At 43.7% G+C, this 21,272-nt stretch overlaps 1 protein-coding gene across 1 annotated transcript in view; it reads right to left on the bottom strand.

Annotated features, from left to right (window-relative positions):
• Positions 1–20,786, bottom strand: part of RAB31 (RAB31, member RAS oncogene family) — a 71,027-nt gene extending 50,241 nt beyond the window's left edge. Inside the window, 2 exon segments of the mRNA XM_065832161.2 lie at positions 20,389–20,634; positions 20,637–20,786. Of these exon segments, the coding sequence (XP_065688233.1) occupies positions 20,389–20,634; positions 20,637–20,786 (396 nt within the window).
• Between the last annotated feature and the right edge of the window lie 486 nt (positions 20,787–21,272).

Below are 21,272 nucleotides of genomic sequence, written 5' to 3'. Positions count from 1 at the left end.
CTTAAGTGCTCTGAAGCCTCACAGACAGTCAAAAGAATACGCACCTCATTCAGGACAGAAATAATTTTTGTAAATTCCAGTTTTTGCTATGAGAAATAGATTATTTCCCCCTGTTCTCAGAGAAGATCCTATTCCTGTTGATGTGCTGGGATCCCCCTTCCAGAGCTATAGAATTGGCCCAGGAACACGCCTGCTTCCCAAGACAGCAGGATGATTTTTCAGCTCCCTGGCAGGCCCTCTACCAAATAAGAGGTCTGTTGTGGTTTTCCTCCCTACCCCATCACCACCACCTTTAAGTATTTTACTTCATTACCAAGTCTGGCAATGTCCTTCTGCAACAAGAGCTCCAAACAACATCAGACACAGCTTTGTGCCACCAGTGATGTACAAGGAGTTTCTACAAAGGCCCAAGGGATACGCAGTTGCACAGTAAGTTTTTGAACAGAAAGAACTGAAACCAGAGCTGCCCTCCAGAACTGTGCCATTAAGCACCTTCCCAAGTGAAAAGTATCAGCCAAATGAACAGCAATGTTCCCATTGAATACTGGAACCAAGTTCCCCAAGATCCCAGCACAAACACAGGGATCTTGATGCAACTGTGTTTTTAGGAGGAGGATTATTCCACAGTTCTTCCGAAGGAACCACCACAGTTCCTTTGGTCATCTGTCCATGTGTGAACCTTACAACAACATCCTTCTCTGCATGTTTGTTTGTTGTATGCTCTTCTTTAAACTCATAATATGTAGTAATATTAGTATGTTTTAAGTCAGTCAGTATATTACTCCCACAAAGTTAGGATGGTCTGTGTCAATTCGCCCACAGTAAAACACCCTACAAATCGCTTCTAATTGCTAGTGCATTGTCAGGCCAACACTGGTGTTGTGGAGCATTAACTGCCTACAGAATAAGGCTTTTTCTTCTGGTGTGCATTAGAATTAGATTAATTCTAATTCCCTCTACCCGTAGGAAGCGCACCACTTGTTCTCAGAGACATTTTCCTACGTACAACCAGGTCAGTTATATCAGAACACAATCCTTCATCCTAATGCTGCAAGGACTGTGTCTGACACAGGAATTCTTGGCTCTATCATTCTCAGCTCACTAGCTGTTAAATGAAAATAATCATGACTTGATTTTACCTTGTAACAGCATTACGAGGATCTAAATCAGCCATAGTTGTAAAGTGTTCAGACAGTACTGTAACAAAGAACCATTTAAGCACCTTCAGAGACAGTCAAGTGCTGAGTTCATTTGTTTGGTATTTATAGGCATGTTCAATACCCCCTGTATATTCCTAATGGCTATTTTTAAACAGAAAAATACCTGCTAGCCAGGGCTTAATGCTGGTTGGCGTTTGAACACACAACAAATATTCTGATCCTTTCTCTCCATCTGTTTTCCTTTGCCCACATAGGTTATCAGAACACATATAGCAACTGCCCATCTGTTTCACCCCAGAGCTGGATGCAGCTGCAGCCCTGTCTACCTTTCCTCAACCAGCCACCAAACCCAAACGCCGGCTACGAGGGTTTGGCTCCCTTACCAGTGTGATTATTCAGCGCATGATTTCCTTTCACACACATCCTGCTCACATCCTCCTGTGGAATTAGACACAGGCATGCATAGCTGCTGGGATATCTGTCATACTCAGGGCCAGAGAATGCAGTCCCACTGCATTTTGTAGGCTTCTCTGGAGTTAATAAGTTTCTCCCTATTCACTGTGACAGGTCTATGACCCTCCACCAGATTGCAGCCCAGTAAACTTTCAGAGATAAAAAACCCTAATGGCTAATTTTCAAATACACCTTCTTTAGTACTTTGCTGCATCCTTTCCACTCTCACAGACAAAAATATTTCCAGCCCTCCCACACCCTGGACTGCAATATTAACTAGAATCTCTCCATCTTTCTTTTGTCAAAGATATGCCCAGAGACCCAAATCAACACCGTGGCCTCACCAAATATAGAGTATAAAAGCAAGCATACATGGTCAAAAGCACTTCATCATCCTATCAAAGCGATGTGCCTGGCCTGAGATGAGAGAGACTGACAGGCTGCTAATGTCTGGATAGTAGCTAATGGTAACAATAAATTCACTTTCACAGAGATATTCATATCTTCGTATATGTAACATCATATGAAACCTAAGTCTCTCCTAGAGTGTTTTGAAGATACTGGGCATTATCCTGCTACCATAACTAGGGCTCCAATCTCGAGCTCCTCATGCTGATTTGAAGGCATGGAGAATCACATCTGCAGCCTGAAGAACTTCAAGGTGAGTGGACTAGTTGTATCTTCCCTTTTCTTTCTGCCCCAAACAGTTGGTTTTCAAAAGCATTCACTCAGAGGGCTCCCTCTCATCTGGCAGCTAGTAGGCACTCCACTAACTTCAGCCAAAGATTTTACTCCAAATGTGGAAAACTTTCTCCATTTGTGGCTACTCGAGAGAAGGAACATTACCACCTTGAAAGAAGACAAGACGGTGCTGGGAAGACGACTTAGTCAGAAAGGGCACATCTCTCCGTTGTGCGTAGTCCAGCGACTGACATGCTATTAAATCATCAGTAAGAAAGAGACCCTTGTTTTACACTGCACTAGCAACGGGTGGCAGGATTAGTGGTCAGTTAAACTATCTTCTACTCAAGAAACTGCAAAGTGGCCCACATGGTTGCTGTACGTTTAGTCCCCCAGAGTTTACAGACTGTGCTGCTCTTCCATGACCTGCCAACTCTTTTGTGTGTGTAAAGTTGGCATGCGAATATAAGGCAATCTTTATTTATGAGACAGAGGGCTGCAGAGGGAAAGAGAGAACAAAGCAGCTTCCTTCAAAGCTATCCTTTAAAATATCTCCAATGCAGTAAAAATAAAGAAATAAAACCATAAGGCAGAACAGAAATGTGACTGATGAAGAAAACATAGCCTACGGGGTCATTACTCCAGCTACCTCAGTTCCTTGCCCTTCGGCATGACTGAAGAACAACCAAATATAATAAAATTTAAAAAATAATAACAACAAATTTGCACAACAGCCAATCTAGCCCTGGAATGCCCAACTTAGCAATTTTTAAAGGTCATATACTTTGGTCAAAAAAAACTCCAACCCCATACTCTGATTCAAATATATATGCTTAATCATTGCATCTTATCATACAAAGTGCAAGCTAACCACACTGCCACACTATCATGAGTGCAGATGGCAAAGATAAGAATCTTCAATCATTATTCATATTATTTAGAAACTGCTTTCCCACATCAAATTTCCAGCTAATTCTCTGTGTCTTTTCTTACACATTTCCTTCCCCTTTCCAAACAAGTTATCAAATTCAGAGTAGTAGCTGAACTGCCAAGAGAAATGGAGGATTTTAAATTGAAATCAAAGAGCAAAATCTCTATCAATCATTTTCTTATGCCCTTGACAGCATGTGGCATGGACTGCTGCAGAGAAAGAAGTGCTTAGCCTGGTGGAAAGAGGAGAGGAACTTGGTGTTTATTCATATTCCTTCATCTCAAATTGTCGCTTTTGGGGGCACTGGCTATTCACTTAAGATGCTGGATTGTTTTGAACCGCCGCTACATTTCCAAGTGAGAGCATGAGCTCTATAAAAAGCACCTGCAAATAAGGTGGTATCAATCTAGCTGACTAATAAGATGGGAGGATGAAAGGAGAAACAAGAGGAGCACCTTGCAGGGAGCAGTCACACACACACACAAATCTCCTTTAGAGTAGCAGCAGATGCCAAGAAACCTACAAAAAAACCTCCCACTGGACGGGGGAAAACCCAGCAGTGCAAAGTCTGAGGGCATCCTTAGCAAGACTTATTCGTACTTTATAGTAAAGTGGCTTTTGAGTATAACTGTGTGGTCACAAGCTGCGCAGAAGCTGTCCGGCCTTTTAATGACCTCAATGCTGAACACACGCTGGTTGATTAAGTCACAGGGAACAACTTTGCTTCAAAAAAAACTGACTCAAGACTGAACATATGGCAAGAAGCAAAACCCCTCTCTACTTGACACAGTTGCCCATCAAAGCAAGCTCCATCACAAAACCAAACCCTGTAAAAACCTTCTCCAAGGGCTCGACTGTGCTGCAATGCAAAGGAGGGCACTGAATTGGGAAATAGCACCACCTGGTGACTCCTGTGCCAAAGGGAGAAGAAAACAAATCAACTTCGTCATACAGCGAAAGGAGGAAAGCAGAAACAAGCACTGACTTCAAGTGAGTTGGGAACCAAGGAGGGAATGAGGACTACACGATAGAGTTACAAGAACTACACAGGTGGGACAGCCAGAAATGGAAAAAAATGCCTGAGCACCTTCCCTTGGAAACATGGGCATCTCCCACTGCTCTCACCACCTTGAGATCCCTGCCTGGCAATGTGTAGTGTGAACACAGCAATGGCAGCTGCAAAGGATGTCCCACACATCTGTTTCCCTATTAATGAACTAAGGAAAAAAAAAAACACCACCCAAACCTGCACAGTATCAAAAATGCTCTACATGACACAGGGAATATTTTTGTTTACTTTTAAGAGACCTATAGCTGTGGGACTTTATCAAGTCACTACCATCCAAAGAAGAACCATACCTCTAACTGCTCTCTACTGATTCTTGAATCCTCTTGGATCCTCTTGACCAAGGCATAACACAGAGCAGCAGGTAAATCTACCCTGCCAGATGCCCTTTAAGTGATAGGGAAGCCTATTTTATTACACTCCATGGTATGCTCTCCCACCACCCCAGTTCACCTTAATGACCTCTCCCTGTTACTGCCTTGCTGATTTCCCATTTGAGCATCACCACAGACACTTAAGAATGATCGCTTTCATGTTCACCACTTGATTTTCTGGGTGAGGAGGAGAAACGAGGACCATGGTTTACTATATGAAAATTCCTACTGTGGTGCCACAGATGGGCAGTGGTCACCACTCATCCCACCCCCAGTGAAGGAGGAACCAAGAACAAACTTGCCAAATCTTTGCAGCATGTGAAACCTCAACAGGGAGAAACTAAATAAGGCTGAAGTAAAACAAAGAAAAATTGCAATTCTTGCTTTAATGCCAATGGAATTTTCATGACAGTAGTATCTGATTTTGGAAAATCAAATGGTCAGAGTTTATTTTCTGGACAAACTTGGGAGAACTTTTAACATCTGCACACTTCCATCCTTTTCCTACCCACTATCTCAAGATATACATACAGTCGCAAAAATCCACTTGACGTGCCACTCTTCATACAGATAAATTCCCTTTTAAAATACAGTAAAAATCTGTGTGAATGATATCTGCTTAGGAATCCTGTGAATTGACTCTGAACTTGAAAAATTAAGTCAGGGATAAGTGTAACGAAGTAACTTACAAGTCACTGTAGCTCGCATTGTCAACGATAATTGAGTATTGATTGCAGGGGCTGTTATCGCTATAGGCCATATGCACGCACAACAGCATAACTATCTGGTTAAATATCATTCATCATCATTGTGCAATGCAGTGATCAGAGTAGCTGCATTCAATTTTCAGACTAAATACATAAATAACCTGAGGCTTTCATAGTTCAGTAAACACGTTAGGCAACAGCATCCTGACAAATGTTAGTTTTGAGTATAGTTTGGCAGCAAAAATGAGATAAACAATTCTGTGTTATTCTTTCCAAACCAAACTCCTTCTCTAAGCGAACCTTCCCCACATATATTTGTAGCAGCTGAAACTTTCAAAATAATTGTATGACGAGGAGATAAACTTTGACCTGAATTGCCGTTTGACAAAGTTCTGTTCATACTCCAACACTCTGTCTCTTCCATTGTCAAATCCTATCATTAGGAGCCATAATTTCAAAGTACAGACTTGTTAGTCTCACTTACCAAATAGGAAGGAAAAAAAATAATTTTATATACCTGTCCTTACATAGAAGATATTAAAACTTTTCCAGTCAGTCTAGAGTTGATAATCCAATCCAGACTTTATAAATTCATATTACAGATTGCCTACAAATCCCAGGCTGGATGAAAACTTCTCGGTTTTCAGCTTAGATGCACAAAAACGTTTTCTTTTATTAAAAGAAGGTAGTGGCTCTTATGCAATCAACTATATGCACATCAGCTAGGTACAGTGTTTGAGGAAATGGCTCTTGGTGTTCAGTTTTGGTAACCCTAAAGTTGTCCAGCTGTTGCCTGGAAAATTTGTAAGAGGGCAGAATTACATTCAAATTTGCCCATCCAAGCTTAGTAAGCAAATCAATTAAATGTTCAGACATTTCCCTCCCAATCTCTAACCACCTCACCTGCAACTTATTATTGCATTTCATACCAAAGACGGAGAAAAAAGCCACACAAACGATGAGTGCCAAGTGAAACACCAGTTGAAAACTTCAGTCCAGGAGAAAAGCAAGCCTGACCCTTTCTTGCAGCACTGGGCGACAGAGAGGAAGGAGACAGAGTTTCAGGGGGAAGCTATATAAAGATATTTCCCCTAACAAATGGGAAGCAGCCTCATGGCCCTGGACCTTTGCTAAAGGATCCCTAGTTCAGGGTATGTCACCTACCAACAATTAGAGGCAAACAACTCTTCCTTGTCTCTTGGCTGGCCAAAGACACCAGCAACCTTGAGAGGTTCAGGAAACACCATGTGGGTGAGACAGGGACTAAAGTTTTCTTTTGCGGTTTTATCACCAAAACTCTGCCTCTGCTTATCAGTTCCTTTTTAGCTGATACAACAACATGTAAAATCAGCAGTCTCCAAGGCAGCCTCCTTTTAGCAGCAGCCTAAAGATTTAGACGGCTGCTAACAGCACCTTCTTTACTCAGGCTGCCCTTACAACTCGCCAGCTCACTGGCAGCCTTTGGAAACCTGCATTCTTTAGCCTTCCAGGCACATCACGAGGTGTGCCTTCTCCTGGGGCATCAGGGGAAGAGGGGTGAGTTCAGATTTACTGGAATTCACCAATATTTGTTATCTACAATTAAATGTAGATAACATGTACATGCAGATAATGTACATCTAGGTTGACATTAAATGGCATCAAGAAGATGTCTAAAATCCTTGAAGCCGGGGGTTCTCATTTCCTGAACAGATGTGCAGGACTGGAAACTAACAATCGGAGGCTTTCGTAAACTTAAATCTGTGTTAGAAAAGTTTTCACCAAACTATTGTGTTTAATTATCTTAAGTTGACAGTGATTTCACATTCACTTCACCTGTCTGGATCTAAAGCTCTCCCTCATACAGTAAACATCACTATTTCTTTTGAACAGCAACAATAAGGACCCACCTGGTGCCTTCCCCTCTGTCATCCAAGCAAGTAAACAGAAGAGATAACAGCAAGCAGAGCAGAATAAAACCCAGGGCTGAATTTTCTATCTGTGGATTCACTGTGTGCTGCGGTGAACTTGCTGAGAGTAAAACTATGCTGTGGTGAACTTGCTGAGAGCAAAACTATCTACACTGAACAGGCTCATAAATACAAGACACTGTCAGCGCAAGGCCATATACCTTAAGCAGTTGACTTGAATGTTTTCACCACCCGTTGATTTCAGCAGGAATAAAACTCAGCAACTCCTAAAGCTGGTACCACTAGTGCCACAAAATCCAACTTTTCAGGGAAAAGCGCTTAAAATGAGCAGTAACAAGTTTTGTTGCTGTTATTGTTTAAGGGACCTTCCTCTCTCCACTACAAAAATCACTAGGAAATAAGTATCTACCTTACAACTGACTCACAGAATGAAGTTTTGATTCACCCTAGCCAATTTTTCTCATCTTCACTTTTAAATCAGAAACCAGAAATGGTCAAAAGCATATGGACTTTGCAAATCTCAAATGAAAACATGCTTGGGAGTATTTTAATTGGATTGTTAAACCATGAAGTTTAGTACAGTTAAGAAGGAATAGCCAGGCTAGAAGAAAAGCAGATCTGATCTTTTCCTCCAAAGCAGGAAGAGACTGAGCCACACAGAAGGCACTGAGGAGCCCCTCTCAGGACAGGCTGTTTGGATGCTAAACATGTTCAGCAATGTCACAGCCCGAGTGATTGAGACTCTGTGGGACTGAGTCCAAAGCTCCTGGAGACCCCAGATACAGCAGAATGACAAGCACAGGGATTTTGGACAACACCTCAAGTGGCCCATGAGATCCCATCAGACCTTCCCTTTCATTTACCAGATGTGTGACAGTGTGTTCTTGACCAGTCAAAAGACAACAGCTTAATTTAATGCAATGTAAACAACAATTCGGCTAGTTCAGCTGGACAAAAATGTTTTGAAACATGAATGAAACATGCTAAGTAAGACAAAGTTACAGCTTGAAAAGAAGGAAACTGAAGGCTAAAACCAAGGGAGAGGTGGCAGGGGTTTTTACCGCACCTTATTATTTTTCAGATGTATTACTCCGTTAGCTGCTTTGCTCTGTGTGGTTTTTTGTTTCCTTATTTTCAGCTTCTTCTTCCTTGCTCCTTCTCCAACTTCACCCTGTGTTCCTCCCACTGGTCCCCCACAAGGCTCCTCTCATGCCTTCCCTCAGTCTCTCAGTTTCAGTACTCCACTTCCGCCTCCTCCTCCTCCATTAATCTCTTTCTTTATCACTTTGTTCCTCCAAATCTCCTCTACACCAACTTTTACACCCTTTTTTCTACTGATGGTCATCACTTCAACTACACAAACTTACTTTATTTGGACTTATTCTACAGGTGTCAAAGATTCATTCTCTCCCTCTCTCTGTCACTGCACTAGCCTAAAGGAGAAGGCAAACCTGGGCATGAAACTCTGGATCAACTTAATCGCCTGGTCAAATAAAGCTTTGTCTCCAAAAAGCCTGTGAGATGCTGAAAACTAAGCAGAGGTAAAACTAAGCTACTTCATCTGGTTTTCATGTTAAATGACAGGAATCACTCAAGAGCTGCATTATCTCAAATAGTTAACTTACATAAAAGTTTTATCTTTGTCCTCCACACAACACCGCATTCAGCTGCGTACTGAAGTATACACTGAGCTTTAAGCTTGGGATTCAATTTAGCTGGTTCAGAAACACTCAGAATTAAACACGTGCTTAGGGACACTACCAAAATTAGGGCTTCCATAACAATCTTAACAACAGTCTTAAATCAGCATTTATGTTACCTGGTTTTATACAACTGCCATTTTTGTCATGTAAAACATGCTCCAACTGTCTGTCTAATTCCTAGGCATGCATTTATTCTTAGCAAGCACACCCTGCATGAAAATAAAATAAAGAAAAATATCAAAGAGGGGGTGAAATATATCAAACGACAGAACAATTTACTTTGAAGACTATTCACACAAACTACACTCTGCTGCTGGAGTCATGAAAGTTGAAGATATTAAATCTGGGGGACAGTGTTTAATTCCTTCATTGACACTCAAGCAAACTAAAACTAATTCCAACTTTCCTTGAATTTTCAACGAGAGAAATATCACCCAAAAAAAAAAGAAATATGCTGACTTAAGTGACAACATTAGAAAAAAACTTGCTTGTACCAAACTCAAGGACTGAATATCCTAAAAGAAAGATTGTCTGTGTAGTATCGCAGAGGTTTAAGTAAGCACGGATTGTGCACCATGAAGGACTTCTGGCCTAAATGTGGTTGGAATCTTCCTGTTCATAGCAGCTTTAACAAGATATATTACAAGTGCTAATTTCATTACTCTTAAAATAGATCCACTTATATTTAGTACACTAAGGAAAAAAAATAATAAAAAAATTAGACAATGAGCTTCCTATCCAATAAAAGGAATCTGTTCTTTCTCATTTCCCAAATCCCTCCAGTAATTAATGAACGAACAGATTTATCCAGCCACAAAGTGGAAGTGTGCCCTTACAGACTGGTATCAGTCTGTGTCACTCAGTGAAAGGTGGGTTTTTTTTGAATTAGCAAGGACTGTCTTAAGCAAACAAATATAATATTTACTTCCATAGACGGCAGAAGCTGCTTGAGATTAAAATTGTGACTGTGCATGGACAAATGCCTCCAACTTTTCCAGTTGTTATAGGCTTTTAACTTCTAAAGTACTAGCCATAGCAATAATGTACTTTATCCCCCTTAAATCAAGTAGTTAAAAAAATCAATTAAGTCCCAAGAGCCAAGCTGAGCCTTGGTATGACTCCATACCACATTCAAGGGAGTCCTCTCAGAGATGCTTTTCACATGTCAGTTACTGGGAAGCCTGGTGTTCCCTATTACAGCTTTCTGTGTTGGCACACACCAGATGTAGAACAAACACCTAAGGATTCCTCCTCTGTCACCCAATTCCCAGCACCAGCCTCACAAGCAAGAAATGGGCACACCTGGAGAACACAGGCAATGGCAACCCTGGAAATGAGGTACCAGCTGCTGATTACAAGGATAAAAGAGAGAAGGTTAAAACTCCTCCAATGCCCACTGTATCTCATGGGTCACCAGTGAGTCGGGGAGGACATGTAAATGGCTTCAGACACATCCCATCGCTCAGAAACACAGGATCTAATCACATCCTGCGATTCTGTGATTTGCTGATTAACCATTAGATCCTACTGACACTTATCAAGTTTTGTTTGCTGCAAAATTATGGGTCAAAAAAAAAAAAAAGCCAAATTAAACCCAGTTCAGGAACCTCTAACTCACTTTGCTTCTGTACACAGGCTTTAAAGCAAAGGAAAATGCCTCATCAAAGTGTTCCTGCTCTGGCAGGGGGATTGGACTAGATGATCTTTTGAGGTCCCCTCCAATCCCTAACATTCTGTGATTCTGTGAAAATCTGCCTCAGAGAGTCCCTAACTGTAGGTGAATTCCTGCAAGAGGCTGATCATCATCATTTTAAAAGATTGCCCCTGACAGTTTTTTATAGTCTCCTGCATTTGTGCCTGGCAGAGGCTGACCGGTCCATCCAGGACACAGGATGACGTCTGCAGCATCCTGTCGCTCTGCTGACAAAGGAAGAAACAATAACTTGGGGACACAAAGTATTTAGTAGCTGGATTTCACGCACATGTACTTCCACATGTTGTCCAAATAAGAACTTATTCTGTCCAAAACAAAAAGTGCAAAACCGCAACTGCTCTACCCTCTCCTCCAAGAAACATAAAAACTGCACACTAACTGGTATTTAAGTTTAAAAATAGCCAAGCGAAAATATAAAGCATTTGTTCCACTGCCTGTTGTTCAGCTTTCAGGAGCAGCTCTATGAGGCTGGAGACTGTAAATCAAACCACTGGCATTTGCTTATACAAGGCTGTGCTCCCAGCTGGCCTTGCATCCACCTCCGCTGGCAGCTTTCTAAAGCTTGGATTTGTGTTCTTGCGGTGGTGTTCAAAACTGCAAGCATTTATGGGAAGGGTGTATAAGATGTTTCAAAAGAAAGTTGAAATGTCTGCCTTTCTTGGCATATTACAAGCTAAGCTGAGACGGAATTTAAAAACTTACCTTCCACCTTGACCCTTACACCATTACCCTGTCTCAACAAGGTAGGCAGTGCAAAGGAAAACATCTCAGTGAGAATAAAACCATCTTTTATTCTCATTTACTTGGGGAGCACACGTCACATAGCAGTTCTCATGCATCTTCTAGCAAGGGGCTGCCGAGTTATATTCACATGAGCTGCCCCTAGGCTGCAAATGTGAGGTACTGGGGGGCATGACAAGCCCCAACAAGCAGCTGAGCACTGAAGGCTGGCTCTGCCCTCTCCAAAAAGCAGGGGATGATCCAACCCATAGGTGTGATTAGTACTGAATTGAGGTAGGATTTTTAAATTTAAAAAAATATTTTATAATGCAGCCAACTATCCAAAGGAAGTAGAAAGGAAAAAATCAATCAGCTTAAATCTAATGTAAAAGTTTGTGGGATAAGCAGTTAGAAATACCAGGCCATGTAAACTAGATGGAAAAGCCCAGGCTGAACACTAGCTTGCAGTGACTTTCAAAGGGAAAGCTTATCAGAGTAAAAAACTTGAGGAAAGATCAGTAGTGGCAAACACTTCTTTTCCTCCTCCTCCAGCAGGCAGGGCCACTGCCCAGACTGCCCAAAGACAAGCTATTCCCACCCACGTCCTCATGCCACCCCTGCAGAAAGTCCCAGGGACACCAGAGCGACCCAAAACCATGGCTTGGGCCATGCCAGGGGGCTCTGTGCTATGCAATGGCCCTCCGTGACAGTGAGTCTGGCTCATTGATGGGGCTGCAGAGCTGGTGAGGAGCAAATGAGGCCATAACCCAGAGTAGGAAGATCTTCAGTATCACCCGGTGTGCCAGCCTCCACAGCACATGTGAGGAAACTGAGGGGCAGAAGAGGCACGCTGCCAGCTCTGGAGACACCAAACAATCGTCACACTGAAAATGAGATCCATAGTGCTTTCAGCTTCACAGATGAGCTCCATAGAAGAACCAGACCCACCCTGAGAAAGTGATAGGTACACTACCTAACTCAGCCGGGGCAAATTTGTTCGTTCCCTTTGATGTCAGAACCCAGCAGACCAGACCAGACAAAGCCTCCCTGTTTCCCAACCATCCTTCCCAACCCTCTTGGAGAGTAGCTCTGGGTACCACATTTTGGGCATTCAGCTAGCCCCAGAAGAGGCTTGAGAATAACACGAGCAGAGGAAGCCTCAAATCTCCACGACGATGTGTAGATGATGGCAAGGCGGTCAGACCACAACTCCAAACTACAGCCCTCCATCAGCGAGGGCTGATGAGCCACTGAAGCTGAGGAGAAACAAGTTGATTTGCACTCAGCAACTTGTCTTCTGAGGCGGCACCTGAACTGTGGGGAAGGTGGGGGGTCAATGATGCAAATCTGCCAAAGCCAGCTGTGCTCCCTTTCAACACCTCAACCCCTCAAAAACAAGGGGTGGGAAAGGAAGAAAATGATACCTGTCCTGATCTCATGTGTATGGGGATGCAGCCAGAAAATACATGGTCAACAACAGTCCCTGCAAGGTCTAACAGCCCTGAAGACTGGGCAAATGGCATTTGGAAGAATGAGCAGAAGGGAGGCAAAAGAAACGGTGGCTGTTTGAGGGTAACCAGAGCAGAGCTGTGCCTCCAGCCTCCCTGTAAATGCTTCTCTCAACAAGGAGTTAGCTTGAGAAATTTTAGAAAGAATATGCCTATCCAGCCTGCACACTTCCAGAGTCCACAGCATACACGTATTCAGCTCAGACCCAACCCAACGCTAGCAAAGTTTACCAGTACTGTAATTTATAAACACTACCACATGCAAAAGCCATGCAGGCTCAGAGGTCTTTGCCCATGACCAGCTCAGCTAATGCCTATTTTGCCACTTTATTTCAACTGCTCTCTAACTGCAACCTACCAAGGCGGCAAATTATCGCCTTAGAAACAAGTCGTACCATCAACCACAGTCTCAGACAACATATTTTAGAGTGGCCTTTGAATATGGCTTGACTTAAGCCAGTTAAAAGGAATTGTTTGATGAGAGGGTTTCTCTTTTCCCTACACATTTCTTGCATGCAGAGTTTCTGGTTGCTTCACAGTCTCCCTCAGCACCGCTTCACTGAACATGGCTACAACTGCATTCATCTGTGTTAAAAAATGGAGCTTATTAGCAATTCAACTTGCTTATTTTCACAGAAAGAAAGAACCTACTTTTTTCTCGGAATTACTGTAAAACAAGAAGTTTCACAATTTTCCAGCCAATACTAAGAAATCAAGGAGAGGGACTGCACCAAGGGCCTGAGGAAACCTTAAAAAAAATGGTAATACTATGAACAAAATAACTAAATATGATTTAAAGATAGTAAAACTGCAACCTGCATGTAATTTTTGGATGATAGCCACAGCAAGGTCTCAACGAGTAAGTTATAAGCAGCAGAAGGGAGGTCAGAGCTGGTTATCAGCAGATTGGAGTCGATCACACACAGTCCTCCCAGCAACAGGCACCAGCCACAGCCTATTCTTTTGCTGTCCAGCTGATTAGTAATAATGAGCTTCCTCTTCAGAGTCTTTGCAGCTACCAAAAGTAAAACCCGCTTCAAGTCCTACTTTCTCTTGCTTCAGAAATCCAGTTTGGTTGTGCTGCTGGAAATGAAAGTGGAATGTGGCCTCTGCTTTCTTTTCTTAGAAGGATGTTCAGCTCATAACCCAGCCTACTCACTTTTCTAAGAAATCCCACGCAAAATGTGCTGAAGATAGGAGTTGTAGTGGATGCACTCAACCCCCTCCAGCCAAACCAGCAGCAGTTTGGTAGAGACTCCAAAATCTGTAGCCCCTGCAACATGAGTAAACATAAAAATCTTGCAAGCAGGTCAGGAAAGAAGTAAGGCCAAGATCAAGACGAAATCCTGAATTCTGTTAAATTCAGACAAATTATTTACCTACATATTTAATGTCTACATTGCAAAAATCTGATTTAGCCATTTAAACATTTTACAAACTAATATGAAAATCGTAGATTAGGCTTCTGAACATACCTACTAATTGACAAGAGAAAAGGTATTTCTCATTTGCTATGTAACTGGATTTTTATGCAATATTTTTCCCCAAAAAACTAGAATGACCACAGTCTCAGTCTCTTTCGGGATCCTGGTAGACTGCGTTTTGAACAGCAAAGCAGGCCAACGGAGTATGGAAATATGCACACGTAAGTGCCAACTTCAGAGTATTCACCAAGGAAGAATACAGAGAATACCATTTCCCAAGGAAATGAGGCATATGTAGTCACACTAACCGTGTGTCTGGCTGTCTGCCTTTCAGTTCCCCATGGACTTAAAATCATTGTCCAGTTTTACACGTGATTTGATGTTTCATTACAATGCAAAGAAATAAGTGGCTAGGAGACAGACATGGATAAGGGCTCCTTTGACGGAAAGGCTGTGACAATAGATATTTCATATCAATGGTTCCACAAGACAGACATCCATGCAAAATCATGGTTGAAAAATTTCTCTCATGATAGAGCTATTTGTTTATATAATAAAACATGAATGAATAAGCAGATGATGATAAACCATTAACATGGAAAAAATAATAAATCGCTTGCCAGTCACTGTTCTTCTCTCAGATATTTTGTGGACAAAATTTTAGAAGGCATACATTTATTTCATGAGTAAAATATTCTTCTTTTTGCAACTACCTGTCTGCACTACTTTGGTTCCTCTTTTTCTGTTTTAGGCTACAGCATTGCAGCTGTTGATGCACATATAGCTTCTGCGTGTGTCTTCTTACTGTCTTCAGTTCAATGATCACCTTAACATATAGACACCCTTGCACATATCTAGTGAGAGGAAAGTATCTTAACTGGTACGACTGAATCAAGGATGCATTTTTTGTTTCAACAGCAGTGCTCCTATTTGGGTTGGAACATCTAGGCCATAAGAGCATTAATAATGATAAGCATATTAGAGACAAAAAAGAAACAGAATGGTTGTATTTTATAAACACCAATACAAACTACAAGACTCTCAGTGATGTGTTCAGTACAATGGTTTCTTAAAACAGAAGAGTGGGTACTCAAGTTTTGCACAAAAAGGTGTGACATGCACACATACACCCTGCTACAGGAATTTGTTCTCCATCCACCAGAATCCAGATCTTCACATTATCATGGCATGAAGGTAGGAAAACCAGAGAGATTCGCTCCTTAAGAAAACTACTCACATATTGACAACTACTTTAAATATTAAACAATTCTGAGCTGAATTGCACATCCTGCACATGCAGACACTGCACAGAGAGGTGCATGACATCGTCAAAGCTAACAAACCATTACACACATCCAGCAATTGGGATTCATTTCCAGAGAATCACAGAATCACAATGTTAGGGATCGGAAGGGACCTCAAAAGATCATCTAATCCAATCCCCCTGACGGAGCAGGAACACTTAGAAAAATTCCTGAGGAAACTTGCTTCTCCTCCACAGAGGAAATGTCACTCCTTTTACAAAGTTAGACTCACCAGCTTCAGACAGTATTTTCAGACTGCATGCTAGCAGAATGCATGCCAGCAAGTGACTTCTTGTGAGTAAGAAAATGGAAGCACAAACTGGACGATGAAGAAACGAAGTCTCGGGCAAAGAAGATGCAGGCACTGCGCTGGGTAAAAAGCTTTCTACATTAACAGCAGTTAAGCTCTGGGATATAACCCCGGGGACAAGATAAACCTTCACTGTGAGTTTATTAGGAACAGGTGAGACAAACCTGTCAGGAAAGTTATAAACAGAGCTTTAAGGCCAAGGGATGACCTCTGAGTCTCTTTGAATCCTAACTCCTTTGGTCCTACAGCAAATAGTCACAACCTAAAAATGTAATAAACAAAATCAAAAGGAAAATAGTAATGGAGGTCACTTGAGATGGTGCTAAGCAAGCCGCCTCCCAAATCCTCTCTGGAAAGCTGTCAAAGTTTCCTCAGGAAGTGACAAAGACAAGAAACTTAGTCTTAAAACTGGCAATCTATTCTGTGGTTGCCACACACAATTATGCCAGGACTTCACAGAGAGCTGTAAATCACTGCTCCAGCCTGCATAAAGAAAACGTCAGGAGCCAAGGCACATGGCACCCAGCAGCCACATCCAGATTAGGAAACCTGGCAGTTTTTCCCAGCTGCACGCCTGGCCACATTTCAGCACTGAAGCACAGCTTAGGAACACATCACTCCCTCTCTGTCCCTCTTTCCTTTACCCCCTCAAGAGGTGGCCACTCAGGACAGAAACATCATGCAAATCAAATGTGAGCTGCATTAGAGAGGTTCTTCTTCCCCTCTACTCTGCCCTGGTAAGACCACATCTGGAATATTGTGTCCAGTTCTGGGCCCCTCAGTTCAAGAAGGACAGGGAACTGCTGGAGAGAGTCCAGCGCAGAGCAACAAAGATGATTAAGGGAGTGAAGCATCTCCCTTATGAGGAAAGACTGAGGGAGCTGGGTCTCTTTAGCTTGGAGGAAACCGGGGGGTGACCTTATTAATGTTTACAAATATATAAAGGGTGAGTGTCACAAGGATGGAGCCAGGCTCTTCTCGGTGACAACCAACACTAGGACAAGGGGTAATAGGTTCAAACTGGAACACAAGAGGTTCCACTTAAATTTGAGAAGAAACTTCTTCTCAGTAAGGGTGACAGAACACTGGAACAGGCTGCCCAGGGGGGTTGGGGAGTCTCCTTCTCTAGAGACAGTCAAAACCTGCCTGGACACATTCTTGTGTAACCTCATCTAGGTGTTCCTGCTCCAGCAGGGGCATTGGACTAGATGATCTTTCGAGGTCCCTTCCAATCCCTAACATTCTGTGATTCTGTGATTTCCTTTCATCGCATAAACTGAGCTGCAGCTAAGACCTGCTCGGTACCAGAAGCTGGTACCCTCTAACACAGGGTCAACTGCTATGAACAAAGAACAGACTGGACCAAGAGACCAGGAAGAGTGTGAGGTGCCAAGACAAGACTTGGAGCAGATGCTCAAGTGTTGGCACTTAGAATGATGAACACATTTCACATGCAGATACCTCACTTCCCAGCAGCAATAATTTACTGGGTGAAGTAGTTTAGAAGCAGGCTTGAGGCCACTTGCATGGCAACATACTCAAGAGAGCCACTGAAATTGTACCTCCATAGCTCTTACACCTAAGGCTGTGAGGCACTGAATAATTAGGCAGGCATCCAGTTCCCTCCAGCCCATCAGCTGGAACCATCCCTCCTCAAAGAGCGCTGCCTTCCTAAATTCATAAATAACAAAGCTCCATGATCAACAAAGCCTGCCTTCCAAACTGACTCACACCTAGGCTTGAGCTGCCTCAAATTTCCTCTCTGTTGTTGCCTTGGTAGCATCTCCTCCAATGCCGATAAACCTCACAACCATCTCCTTCTAGTGCACAACTCCAGGCTCCTCCAAATCTCTCCCATCACACACACAGAATTTCAAAAAACCTCAGGCCACTCTGGACGAGCAGGAAGCAAAATGCAGATACCTAAATCCTAGTTATGATAGATTTATGTTGGAAAATGAAGGCCAGATTCCCTCCTGTGCTACAGCATGACCTGGGCAACGTGAGGGTCCATCCAAGGGCTGATAACTTACTGCCTATCTTCACCATGATGGCTCCTGGCAAAAGGGTGACCCTGGAGCACTGTGCAAGCTTACAGGGCCTGGCAGCATGGAGCACGGCTCTGGTTTCTCTATTCCCCTCCCTCCTTACCCTCCCACCTATACCCTCTATAGACAAATGGCGCTTTGGGGCTCGCGGAGAAGCTGGTTTTGCCAACATTGCACCAGTTGCAATTCTCTTCCTCACTGGGGAATTTTGAGCTGGCAGAAACAGCCCAAGACCAGGTCCTTTGCACAGCTGAGGACTGCAGACCATCAGTGATCCTCCTGTCCGATTTAGAGGTGCAGTCTAGGGCTTTGTTCAGAAGTGGGGAGGTACACAGGTTTACAAACCAATTTAATCCCTATTTCTAACAACGACAGGAACTCAGCTTGGGACTTGGACATGCCAGACTTGACTAAGGACTGTCAGAGAATCTACCAGATACAGTACAGATCAACATACCAGGTCCAGGACCTACTGATAAGACAACTGTTAAGATTCCTTTTGGCAGACCTGAAAATATGGGTTTGTGTTATTAAGATTTATGTTTGCACTTGCTCACATGGACAAGTACAGTCTGTCTGTTCTGGAAGTCTGTCTGAGCTTCCCGAGGGTGTGTCATACAAAGCAGTCTCCTCACTTTTAGGAAAAGAGGGCAGTAGCCTCCATGGTAAACAAGATGTCTACAAGCAGAAGTAGATGGTTTTCTAGTATTACAGCCTGTTAAAACTCGGGAAGGAACACTCACTAACTACTAAGCAACTATAACTATAGACACTTACATATTCCAAAGTGTTCCCGCTGTCATCCTACCATTTTAGTGAATCTACAGAGTAATTGCATACTCTTAGTAACACAGAGCTGCTTTATAGGTTTTATTTTTTCCTGTCTCAAAAGAAGTAAACAATTGCCTTGCAAAACCTCCAGTACATTTTAATGTTACAAAACAGCAATAAATAATGGGCAAGAGGAATGTCATGTCACAAGAGACTCATGTCTATAAAATTACAGGATTTTCCACTAGGGAAGAAAAAATAAAGACACATCCACATATTTTACCACAGACTCCTCACGTCTGTATAAACCAAATTTATTTTGTCTCTATGCCATTTAAAAAGTTCAAGACAGGAATTCTAACTGAGAAAGGAAGAATGGTCACCGACAAATACTTTGGCGTCAACTGTTCAGTGCCCTGGCACCACATCCTGGCATTTACTGCACTGCAAGGTACTCACTCCTGCTGGGGTGTCAACACAAATCAGAGAGACCTGAAATGTTTGTATTTGTTTGTTTGGAGTTTGTGTTGTCAGTGTTTGTTTGTTTGTTTGATGTTCAACTCACTTGTACTGCATAAGAGAGAATTCACTCTAAAATGCCTTCCTTCATACAGCTTTCCTGAATGTTTATGGACACATGGACCTAGATGTTTGATTCTAAAAACGAAACAAAACAAAACCAACCCCACAACAATTCAATAGTGATGCTCTCCTAGTAACCGTCAGAAGAGGTGGCTCTGTTCTCCCAGAAATATCTGTAACAACTCTGCGAGCACATTTTGCTGCGAAGCTCCCTGCGCGCAGGGCACAGAGGGGGCAGGCGCAGCCGAACTGCAAAGCTAAGCACATTGCTGCTCCAGATGGGAAACGCACACACGGGTTCGCCAAAAACCAAAAGAAGAAAAAAAAAAGTGGCAGAAACGACATTCCTGTAAGGAGCCGAGCCAAAGATTTGAGTAAACCCAGGCAAGTAATTAAACAGATCACCGACACGGCACATCGGTGGCAGGGGGCCGAAGCGCCCGGGAGGAAGAGCCACCCGAAATAAGGTCTCAGCGCGCTGCCGCGTCCCTCTGTTTCGCTTCCCACCATTGTTAGAGGGGCTCGGTGAAGCCAAAGCTGCGAGTGACAAGACATTCCAGCCTGCGGCGGGGATGAGGGGCTGCAAAAGCCTCCCGGACGTCTTTCGGGGCTCCGGTCCCGCAGGGAGACACGCCGCCGGGTCACCACCGCCCCCGCGGCCGGGAAGCGCCGGCTCTCCAGCGGTGAAGCCCCCCAAACAGAGACCCTCACTCTCACCTCTTTACGCCCTCTCACTTTTAAAAAGTTCAAAAATAAGGCAAAACCAAAACAACAACAAAAACCACTAAAGCTTTCTCCCTCCCCCCCAGGGTCCGGTGCGCGACTGCCAAGTCTCGGCGTGGAGGAATTCACCGCGGCCGATCCCCCCCGACCCGGGACAGGGAGACGCGGCGCCCTCGGGAGGAAGGACAGAGAGGCTGGAAGTGTTCCCCTTTTTACCGAGCACCCCACCTCCCTCAGCCCCCACCAGTAGGGTGGGAAAGAAAAGAGGGAAGCAACCCCTTTTGCTCTCCTCTACTCACTCCAAGCAGACACACTTTCAGCTCGCGTATCGCCATCATCTGCCCGGGGCCCGGCCGCTCCGCATGCCCCGGCGCGCCGCCGCTCCGCTCCGCCCTGCCCGCCGCGGCACAGCCCCCCCGGGGCCGCCCCCGCCGCCGGTCACATGCACCCGGCCCCGCCTCGCCGCGGCGGTGCCTCCCCCTCCCGCAGCCCCCCGGCTCCCTAGCGCCGCGGATCTCGTCTGCGAGGGACCTTGGGGCCGGCGGGGGTCGTTGCTTGGCGGGAGGGGGGAATCTGCTCGGTGCTGCAAACGCTGCGCCCCGGAGTGGGCTTGTGAGCGGGGGAGATATTGTGTAAATATTTGCTGTTGTGGGAAAAATAATCGCTGAGAGGCTGCATCCTGCATGTAGTTGCACATATGCTTAGTCCTACACACCATGTGCTGGTCTAGCTACAGGATTTGGACTGCTTCAGTCGCGAACGATCTGCATTCATCTACCTTTCTTTTTTTTTCACAGAATCACAGGATGTTAGGGGCTGGAAGGGACCTCGAAAGATCATGCAGTCCAATCCCCCTGCCGGAGCAGGAACACCTAGATGAGGTTACACAGGAATGTGTCCAGGTGGGTTTTGAATGTCTTCAGAGAAGGAGACTCCACAACCTCCCTGGGCAGCCTGTTCCAGTGTCTGTCACGTTCACTCTGAAGAAGTTTCTTCTCATATTTAAGTGGAACCTCATATGTTCCAGTTTGTACCCAGTTTGGTTTACTTACTACATGCAGAAAGCATTTAAAAGAGAAACTCTGCTTTTACACAATCCTGGTTATAAATACCTGTGTTTGATTAAAGTAGTCAGGTTGATAGTAGGGCTGCACCCCACACATCCAAAAGTTATGCTAAATAC

This window comes from Patagioenas fasciata, chromosome 2 (assembly GCF_037038585.1).
Source record: "Patagioenas fasciata isolate bPatFas1 chromosome 2, bPatFas1.hap1, whole genome shotgun sequence".
NCBI classification, from domain to species: domain Eukaryota; kingdom Metazoa; phylum Chordata; class Aves; order Columbiformes; family Columbidae; genus Patagioenas; species Patagioenas fasciata.
This window is presented reverse-complemented; position numbering and strand designations above follow the sequence as displayed.